General features: G+C 43.0%; 1 protein-coding gene across 5 annotated transcripts in view; it reads left to right on the top strand.

The window, feature by feature from the left end:
* Nucleotides 1-10,899, top strand: part of DCLK1 (doublecortin like kinase 1) — a 287,302-nt gene that overhangs the window by 220,649 nt on the left and 55,754 nt on the right. For all 5 annotated transcript variants that reach the window (XM_037012261.2, XM_037012255.2, XM_073229251.1 and 2 more), the window contains 2 exons: nucleotides 4,995-5,082; nucleotides 7,711-7,819. In XM_037012261.2, coding sequence (XP_036868156.2) covers nucleotides 4,995-5,082; nucleotides 7,711-7,819 — 197 coding nt within the window. The remainder of the gene's footprint in view (nucleotides 1-4,994; nucleotides 5,083-7,710; nucleotides 7,820-10,899) is intronic.

Below are 10,899 nucleotides of genomic sequence, written 5' to 3'. Positions count from 1 at the left end.
AAAATATTTTACATGAAAATTGTTATAGATGTCCAGAATTCTGGCTTTAAGTCTAACAGGTTTACTAGGTTCATTTTAACCTTTAAAGTGCAGTTTGCCCCACCCCCCTCTCACCTCCCAGTCTCTTCAGGACAAATTGTTCAGATTCTGAATTTATAGATTTTGGCCTAAGTGAGTATAGTGACTACACAGTAGAGGCAAAGAAGACTGCAGTAAAAGCTGTAGCTACATACATTTATTTTCTAACTTTTGACTCCAGTAGCTTCATTAACATGGATTTAATGCCAATATTCCCATTTTCATTTTCTCTTCCTGTAAGGAAACCCATTTCATGAATAAGTTTTCCAGTCTTTGAAAAACGCTGGCCAAATCTTTATGATAACGTTTTACATTTTTCATTTTTTAATATTCATCTTTAGTTATACACAATGGCCTGTAACATAAACTTGATTGAAGCTAAACATACTAAGAAGAATGCAGACAAAGGAATTTGGAAAACAGGTCCCCTTTCTGCCTTACTTCAGATAATGGAGCCTTATTAGTTATTACAGATAGATGTTATCAACTTAATGTTCTGTACCTGCTTGCAAAGTAATGTAGGGTTTTTCTAAATGCACAGAATCCCACTGGTGTCAAGTTTGCTACACCAAGATCATGATTTAATTTTTAAAGGAGGTCATCTTTAGAGATTCTGTAGACCTCAAGTCAAGATCACCAAGACAACATTGAGTTTTTGTACTATTTATTGGTTGTGTTTCCTTTATAAAGTTGATTCAGTGGATTTCTAAATTCTTTCTTACCATTTTCCAAATCAATACTAACAAAATAATACCTGTCTACCAAGACAAAATGACGAGTCACAATTAGACACCCAAAACTAAAGCTACTGAGTGAGATTTCTCTTCCGTGATTAGATCGATCGAATCAATTGGAAATCTTTTTTCAGTGTGGATCCCAGTGAGTTAATACAAATGGCAGGAGTAACTCATACCACTATATTTAGAATGAACTGGTTTTTACTACATAGTCGTCAGACACATCTTGATAAAATGTGGTCAGAGCTGTTAGTCAGCTTTCTCACTTCAGAGAGTGTGGTAGGTTCTCCATCTGTTCTAAATAACTACCCTTCGGATGTGTTCTTACTTAAGGCAGTCCTTTTAAGAAGGTGTGCAATAAAAGCATCCAGGTGCCAGCAACCTGCCCACCTGTTTCCAATTAAATCTGCTTGGCAGTGAAGACATTTCAAATGTCACAATATGTCTCAGGGCAGCTAATTACAAACATTTTAAAACAACTGCATGTTTTGTACTGTATGCCCAGAAGCCTTGGAATTAGCTAAGTGAGTGAAGCGATCACAAAAATCTTATCATAGAGACTATGGTCAGTCTGCTCAGAAAAAAACAAATAGGTACATTGATTTCATTTATAAGCATGCAAAAATATGTGGGCTTTTCAGCTTCTGTCGGTCATAAATAAACGCTGGTTGATCTTGGTTTATTCTAAAGAGCAAGGACTTACACAGTTTTATTATTTTCAAAATCCTTCAATCAGATTTGTGGACAATAATCAAAATGTTCTAGCACCAACTAAATTAGTATACGTAGGACTAGTAATAAACATATACAAAGGGTCATGCTGATTACTGAATGACTTCAGCTGAGAGAGAGAAAATGTTAGGTGACAAAACCAGAACTGAAAAAAATAACAGGTTAGAGTGACATGAATGTAAGAAATATGACATTCGCCATGCGTGAAGGAAAAGTCTTACACTTCATCTGAAACACCAACCTCCCAAATACAGACTTGGGAGACCTGCCCTAAACCTAAGTTCAGGGTAAGGCTATAAAGCTATGGTGCTATTGATACACCAATATGAACTTAAAATGCATTTATTTTCTGTTTACAAGGAAGAAAACTATGCTTTCTTGCTGCAGGCTGGTCAGGGTACACCTAGAATGCTACATTTGCTTCAAGCATGAGCATTAACGAGATACTGACAACTGGAGTGTGTCTGCAGGAGGGGAAGCTCTCTCTCGGCACAAACAGTTAAAGAAACTGGGGATATTCAAATTAAGACACAGAAGGGTCCAGGAGCTGTATCCAAATACCTGAAGCACTGTCATATGATAAATCCATTAGACCTGTGCTGGGTAGCTCCATGTGTGAGAGCTCAGGCCCCATAAATGGAAAAGGTGGAGGGACATTATTTCAATATAACTTAAGGAAGAACTTTCTTTACCTCAGATGAACAAGTAAAGGGCTGCCTCAGGAACTAATATGTTCAGGCCTGGAGGTGTTTAAACAGAGGCCATTTGGCCACATAGCTAGGATTTTGTACTGGGAATTTGGTCTTGAAGTCGGATGTAACAGGTAGTATTTAAGGTCTGTTGCAGCTGCTGAAATTCTTCCAACCTGTCCATGGTCATCTTAGAACAGTGTATAGTATACACTATCTTTCTTCTTTTGGGCAAAGAAGAGGTAACCCCATTAGTTATCTAATTCATTTATTTTACTCTATTTAAGCATAATTAATAAAAAGAACTTTCCATTTTCAGAGTATTCTATTTGTAATGAAATACGTTTTTTCTCTTGAAAGTGTCTGTTGCACTCGGCATGAAATTTGAAATTACGTGGGGCACATTTTCCAAACCTAATGTTGGAAATAAGCAAGTTTAGACATAAATAAGTTTGTGTTAACCCTACTTTTTTTTGGTCTTAACTGGAGCCTAAAATCCTTGAGAAATTTTGTTCGTAAGGCAGAGAAAACACAGCTGGCATTGTGGCAAGGATTCAGAGCATCAGATGTTTGGAAGGCTGTTGAAAAGGCAATTCATTAGTTGATAAGGCAGTTTAGTGAATAATAGCCAGCAAGTTTATAGAACATTGCAGTTTAAAAGATGTTTTCATATGCTTTGGGTCAGAAGTTCTATATTGGTGTCTGATGTTCTTACTAAGAGAACAAGCTTTTGGAATTGAGTATGTAAATGTGGACATCTTTGCTAGGAAACAGTGCTACTAGTCAACTAATTTGGGTGCTTCGTGAAAGACTGGGTCTTTATGTTCGAAAATATAAAACACCTTATGACATGGCAACACCTGCCATCCCAACCCACAGCATGTCTACATTATTAAACACCATTTGCAGAGCTGCTGGAAGAAATTCAAGGATCGGAGAGCCCAGAAAAGCAAGTCTGTATTTTAGACATTTGCTTGGTGTTTTTCTGCTTGGAATGCCATCATACCCACAGCAGAGCAAGGAGACGGGGGATAAAAGATCTCACTGTTCTGGAAAATACACACCTTCCCCTCAAATGTGGCAATGTTAATGTTTATTTTCTCCAGACACGGACATCATAAATCTGCCTTGTCTCAGCCTTGTATTCCAATATTATAAATATAAGGTTTTCACGAACAGACATCCGTAAAAGTCAGCAGAGCGTGGCTTAGTAGCTCATACATTCACAGTACCTTTGACAAGAGTTGGTTATGATAGTATCATTAGTGCCACTCCAATAAAAATTCTAGTTCAAGGTCACAATCCAAATCCGTCTTTCTAGCCTAGACGTGGGACAAATATGAGAGGGAGGTTACAAAGGGGGGCACTGGAAGAGAGAGGATGGCAGAGGACCATAAGCAAATTTCGATAGCTCAAGCCATCGGGCTGATCGATGGGTATTCTTATGATATTGGAAATTAAAAGCACACTGCACACACTAAGTGTCATTCAGAGCACGCTAGAGTAACCACGAAACTTCTAGATTGTCCTGTAAGGAAGCTCATGCATCACTGCTGTGAATTGAACTCTTATCCCACTGTGTCGGCTCTGATGAACTCATCCCGTGGAACATATTCATCTTACCAACCAGGGAAATGGCCTGTGGCACTGGACTCAAATGGCCCTGCAGTGGTTTAAGTAGCATTTCCTCAACTCTACTAATCTTTTGAGTAAAAACTAAAATCTCTGAACTTCCTATGCAAGATACTGTTGAGCATAGTGAGATTATATAAACCTTCTCTCCCCTCCTGCTTTGTGCATAGTTGAGGTTGGATGGAATGGGGAGGAGGTTGAAGGGAGACAGGGAAACAGGGAAAAAAAATTGGTCAGCTTGCTTCTGGCCACCTCTTCATTGTTCATTCCACTACAGATGCTCTTTGTCCCGCCTCTGCTCCACAGACACCGCCTCCTGGTCCCATCAGGCCGACCACGTGGATAAACAAAGGGGGACAGAAGGAACATCTTTAGGACAAGTTGTGTTTGCTATTTAGAAACAGCACTGAAACATGCCAATTGTTTTCATAAAGAATAGGTGCAGAGATGGAAAGGTTCATTGTTCAAAGTTCTGCCCCGTAGCGGATCATAGTATGAAATATTTCGTATTGTTTCATCCTCTGAACTTTGTAATCATGTTGTCATCCTATTTGCTCTCATGGATCTTGGGTCAAAAAACACCAAAAATACATGGGAATCGCCAGGCCTAGGCTTCTGTTCCCATCATTGCCTCCGAAATATTATGTAACATTTCACATGTCGATAACCTGTGTAGTGCTTGCGTCTTTGTCTCAAAGTGACATGAACAAACCCCCTCTTAAACCTTTCTCCAAGGATACGGTAAGGCTGAATTTTTTTTTTAGGATATTCCATAAAAGCAAATTGAAGAGAAGTGTTTGCCCATGGTAAGAATAGAAAAAATACTGGATGACATCGAACGGCACCATATTTGAGGCCCATTGGCAGATAGACTATGGAAGAGTGAGGTGAGATGCTGGAAATCTGCCACACCTACAAGCCGTCTAAAGGATGCTAATTTTGAGGAAAAGGACATCTGAATTTACGCAGTTGACAGCGCCTGGTTGGGGTTGCCAGGGTGGGAAGAAAGGGTAGGCTTCATGGGAGAGAGTAATGCTCCCCGGGCCTGGGCGGCCATCCCCTGAGGTCGGGGCCAGGCGTGCCACGCGGGCATGTTCATCCTTCACCTTCTTCTGTTCCCCGACAGAGCACCCCGCATGGCGGTTCCTCCACTTCGCTCGCGTCCACCAAAGTGTGCAGCTCGATGGACGAGAATGACGGGCCCGGAGAAGGCGGTGAGCTTAGGATTGGGTGTCTGAGGAGAAGGCTCAGCTTGTACAGGGGAGCAGAGGATGGGGTTGGATAAATAGACTGAAATTCCGGGAAACTAACTTATCAAGCACAATGAAATATGCACCAGCCCCAAGGGTCATAGCTAGGGGATAGGACTGATCAGCGCCCACTCTCTGGGACTAGGAAGAGGGCCTTATCCTAACCGAGACAGTTCACATGCCCAGAGGGTGTAAGTATCCTAAGAAGGCCGGCTGTTGCCCACTTTGGAAATGAAAGTGGGGGCTGGCCGCCTTAGCCTTCCCAAAGTCTGTTCATTTTCAATATATTAAAGACAATTTACTCTCTTGATTGACGGGGATAGCCCTGCAGATGTCCCCAACGTAAGTGAGTTCAATATGTGAAAGTACAGCTTCATAAAAAGAATTACTCACTGGCAATTGCAAAAGTATTCTTTGTACCATGAGCTAATTCACTTTAGAGTTTCTCTGTGATGTGGTCAAATGACCTGGATTCCAGAACTGACTTTTTCCCTAAGTCACTGGAGTGTTTTGGATAAAGTCTCTTCAGCTCTCTGCATCTAAGTTCCTCATCTGCGAAATGAACACTGTGAAACATGCCTTTCTCCTCTGTGGAGGTTGTTATAAGGTCCACGTCAATCATGGGCAAGTTTTTAGAAAAGTATAGAACTGATATGATCAGAACACTGTTAAAGGGTCAGTGCCCCTTCTCAATTCTGTTTTAAATGGTATGATTTAATTTTCAAAAAAAAAAATACCTTTGTGAAGGAAGCACTTTTATTATGTTAGGTGAGGTGTGTGATTTACACAAGAATTATTTCCTAACTACCATGCAATATCAGACATTTCTTTTTGTGTTTCCGGAAATATGAAATTCAACCACCTAGAAGTGTCTTTTGTTCGAATGTGTTGTCTTTACCTAAGGAAATGAGATGGTCCTCAGCTAAGCCTCTAACAAAACCTTCTTAGCCAAAGGCCTAAAAGGTCCATTTTATCAATAGTCAGGGGAAATCAATCCCCCTGTGTTCTCCGGGTGGGCCCCTCAGTGGCGCACCTGTGGGAAGGAAGGGCAGATGTAATACAAGTTTCTACTTCGATTTTCCATGCAGACTCAAACTTGTGCCCGACAGCCAAGGATGGTTACTTAAATTGTCTGTGTAGTAAAGCCTTAAGACAGTGTCATCTGCAAGATGTTTTATAAACTTGGGTGCTTGGCAGTGGATGTGAAACATCTCCAACTGTCTCCTCTAATTCCCAGGGAGTAGGCAGAAATCCCCAGGCTGAGTGTTTTCAAAAAGAACAGAATTGTTGGCCGCTTTGGGTGGGAGGGCAGAACTGGCCCCAGCTCTCACTTTGTTCCGGAGACCACCATGCTGGCTTCTCGTGGGCTAGGAGTAAAAAGTCACCTATGAAGAGAAGAGGCTCCCTAAAATACCAAGGGGAAATGTGGCAGAGGCACACGGCCTGCATCTGTCCTTCCCAGAAGTGCCACCCACCCTAGAGTCCAGTGAGGAGCAGACTGATCATTTTCACAGCCCCAGAATGTGGTGCTGGGGACTGCATCTCCATGTGGTTCCCGACAATGCACACTGAGCGAGAATGCAGAAATCCCCACGCACGCCCATGTGCTACCTAAGGTTTTAATTTTATTTTGAGAAGAAATGTGTAGCCTCAGTTCACGATGAAAGGTCAGAATGGAGCACCTTTAGAAAGCACACTAGGCTTCCGTCACATTTTGTATTCAGGTTGCCAGTGGGGGGAGCTGGGATTTGTAACTTAAAAGCATGTAAATTTTAGAGCCCAGCTATAAAAGGCTTTTTACACCCCTGTGATGTTAAAGGTTATCCAGTATATTTATGTGACCTAAGTGTGGCTTATTTAGTTTTATGACCGTAGATATTTAAAGCATTATTAGGCATTTGTTAAAATATTTCAAAACGCATCTTAAGGGGGAAAATGTGTTGTGTTAGTGGCACTACCATAATTGAAACTACAAAACTGTTCTGTTCACAGACATAATAAATATTGCAAGTTTAACTCAATATCTGCTCTGCAGGTTGCTGGTGAGAACATTTATCTAAAATCTGCTCACTGATACTGGGGAGGGGTGGCAGGCAGTGCTTAGTTATAAGGGATTTTACGGAGATCTCCATTTCAGGATGTAGTAAAGCTAAATGTCCAAACAGCAGGCGTTTTTCATGTTTGTACAATGTCAGGCAGCCCGGAGTCCTTTACAAACTGCATTTTCCTCCTGAGCCATGTCTAGGAATGTCCTTTCTCTGTACACAGTGGGTATTCAGTAAACGCTATTGATCAAATTGGCATGAAATACAAAGAGCCTGCTCGGCTGCCCCCTGCAACAGAAACATAAGTTACTCTTATGGAGGTGGGAGTGGACTCCCAAGGTTTTCCGTTTCCTTTTTATCATTTGTCTTAGTAAAAACTGTTAAGTATATGTTGTCAGCGGGGGATGGGGGCTCATGGCTCCCTGTACAGAAAATGACTTATTGATTCTGAATCGGTTCCAGTCTATTCGATGGTACTTCTCAGTGTCTCCTTTGTGTAGCGTCTGCGTCCCCTTTCCTACCAATAAAAACATACTGATTCTTTCAGAAGTGTCGGAGGAAGGCTTCCAGATTCCAGCCACAATAACAGAACGATACAAAGTTGGAAGGACAATAGGAGATGGAAATTTTGCTGTCGTCAAGGAATGTATAGAAAGGTGAGAAGAACATCGTTTGCGTTGAACTTTAAAGGAAACATTTGGCATTACGTTTTCCAAGATTATGTCTTTATTCGCAGTCTGTGGCGCATATGGAATAGGTTAAGGTCTGAACCCCAGATGTTAAAAAAAAAGAAAATTTAAAAGGGAAGCCCATCTAACAACAGATTTGAAAAATGTACTGATTCCTGGGGACAATCTATAAATTAAGGACTTTGATTTTTCTTTTAATGTACTCAGCAAAACTTTACCAGATTTTTCAGGTAAGTCCTTGCAGTTTGTTAAAAAAACCACAAAACATATTGAATAGTTTCTTCTATGCTTTTCTAAGACATTTTATAGAGGTCAGAACATTCCTGTATGAAGAGTGTATATCTCTAACGTACTATCATAAAATTAAATATAATAATCTTGAAAGCGTTAAGATGCATATGTACTAATCCCAACAAAAATGGTATTTAATACATCAAATGCTTTAAAATGAGTGAGCTAGGTACTCTCATTGGCCTCGGGAAGGGTTTCAGTGGAAGGTTTGTTGCCGAGATCTTCGTACCTAATCAACGACAGTAGCTGGTGACTACTAAGTGGAGAAGCGACAGCTAATAAAGTTAGAGCCCAGATTACAGCATCTTCAAGCCCTAAGCCCAGCATTAGATTTGGAATTCATTTCTTGAGCTGTTTCTCGCTTTACAGGGACCTGACCAGCCCCAGTTTCTTCCTAGAGCTGGTGAGCCGAGTGTTGAAAAGTTGGGGGGGATCTTGCCTCCTTCTCTAAGGCAGGGTGTCGACTGGCTTCTTGGGGGCTGGCCTGGGCTGTGCATGCTCCCCTGGGACTCTTCTCTGCCCCCAGGCACTGGGCACACTGCTAGTCACTCAACAGTGTGTGAGAATAATGCTCCTGCACGACCATCAGGAGGCCACCTCAGACTAGAAGCTTCATCCTGTGAGATCCAGACCATGTTCTTCTCCAAGGGCTTTGATTGGGAAGCACACGTCCATGGCACATTAGAGCTGCAAGTCTGCACAGGGCCTTAGACACCATGAGGGTCTTTAGTTTGGCCAGCGTCCTCCGATTGCCCCCTGCACCCTTTCCCACTCTTTGGAAGTTGTTTCTCTAAGGTGGCAGAGCCTCATTAAGCTGCCCTCATGCAATGGACCTCAAACTTTGCTCCACCTCAAAGTACCAGTGGGGCTAGAATATTCCCAACGGGGACAGGGACCCAGCCTAGCAGCCACTCTTTGTAAAACAGAGGTAACAGCTTGGAAAATCTCTTAGTTGATACCACTAGGCTACCTTGTCCCTCTTCCCCTCCCTCCCGCCCTCCCACCATCCAGCTTGACCATTGGTTGCATTATTGCCAAATATAAACATTTTCCCAGTCCTTTCGTCGGCCTCACACCCCCAAAACCAGGAGCAACCACTGTTTGCTGAGCATAAACTATACATGATATTTCATTGCATTCTAATAATCCCGTAATATCAGTATTGTCTCCATATTATACAAAGAAAGCCTGGAGAAGCCCAGTGTCAGAAGTCGCTCAGAGAGTAAGTACTCAGCAAGGCGTGGATCCCAGCCCTGCTCCAAAACCTGTGCTTTCCACCACTCTGCCCCAGCGCCTCCAGCAAGGGATGTTCATGCGAATGTGGCCTAGCTGAGCCAGGGTGACTCCCACCCCATTGCCCCTGTCCGAAGAAGACAGAAAGGAAATTGGGAAAGCCATCCCTAAAGTGGTTGATGGAAGCGTGTGTGTGTGTTTATATAATTTTGTCTTTCCTTTTCACTTTTATTGATAGTGCAACTGTTTTTAAGTTTACTTCCACACTAGCAGAAAATCCCATTTTTTAGCAGATCGCCAAGCCCTTCCACTGTGGGGCGTCTGCATATTTGCCAGTGTTTATCGTCTGTTGCGTCTGGCAAGGCAGCCGTGTGCTGTCCCCTGGCTAGTACGTGGATCACGATGGCATTTTCATCCATCACTACTGGTCTTCCCACAAAAGGAATTTCTCATGTCTCCATTCCAGAATTAATCTACGTCTTTCTAGGGTGGACTGTGTTCATTTCACATGAGTTCACATCTTGGGTCTCATTGTTCGAACTCTCAGAGTCTGAACACCAGATTGCTCACAAAGTGTTAATATTCCACTCCCGCTGAACGAGGACATATGGCGTGTGTTCTCTCTCTTCAGAGGCTGCATGAAACATTCTTTGAATATTTTGCAGGGGTCCAAGAAAATACATGCAAGCTAAGAACGTCGTGAATGGCACACGTTGCTTGCGGGCACACTCCGCCGTATTTGAAGCATGAATGTGTATTAACAGGAGCAAGTCATGTGTCCCCCACCATGTTAACGTGCTGACACAGAGAAGGGTTTCCTATTTTTTTTGTGCACCAGTGGGCATAAAGCCAGTCGTGCACCCATCCTTCCTGCCATTGTTCCGTGCCAGCACCTCCTTTGTCAGTGGCTGCCAGGTCCTTCCAGATCTCTCTGCCTGTCCCTCAGAAGCAATTCTCTAGGGGCCTCAGGAGTCCCTAGGACATAGACGAAGTTGGTAGACTGAGATGCGCTCTATTTTGAGGCTGTTTTGTGGAGCATTTTGAGGCATCAAAGAAAACTCAGAGGAGCGCAGCCCTAAGGGGAGGTCAGAGAAAGAGTAGGAGGTGCCTTTCGTCTCTGGCATCCCTGGCCCTGTGGACGGATCACCACGACCCGTGACAGTGTTGGCTGACCCTTGGGCATCCTCTGCACCTGCACGGGTTGCATTGTTTCAGTCACGTAGGCACCAGAACTGCACTGAAGTTCTAGCTGCTCAGGATTTTCCCTCTCTCCCTCCTCGCCCCCTAAACCTGAAGAACAGACACCGGAACAGGCAGCCCTGGCAGTGAATGGAGGCGGGCTCAAGCTTCCCTGCACAAGTGGAGACTTTAGGGGCCCCAGGTGGATTGTGTCCACCCAGAGAATGTTTGGGATTCTCAGGAACTTCAAGAACCCTGTACCCATAGTTTGAAGACATGTCCTTCTGAGATTTGGGGGGGTCACGATGGAGAAGCACAGGGATCTCTTAGCCAGCTGACAGCAT

This window comes from Manis javanica, chromosome 1 (assembly GCF_040802235.1).
Source record: "Manis javanica isolate MJ-LG chromosome 1, MJ_LKY, whole genome shotgun sequence".
In the NCBI taxonomy this organism is placed as follows: Eukaryota; Metazoa; Chordata; class Mammalia; order Pholidota; family Manidae; genus Manis; species Manis javanica.
This window is presented reverse-complemented; position numbering and strand designations above follow the sequence as displayed.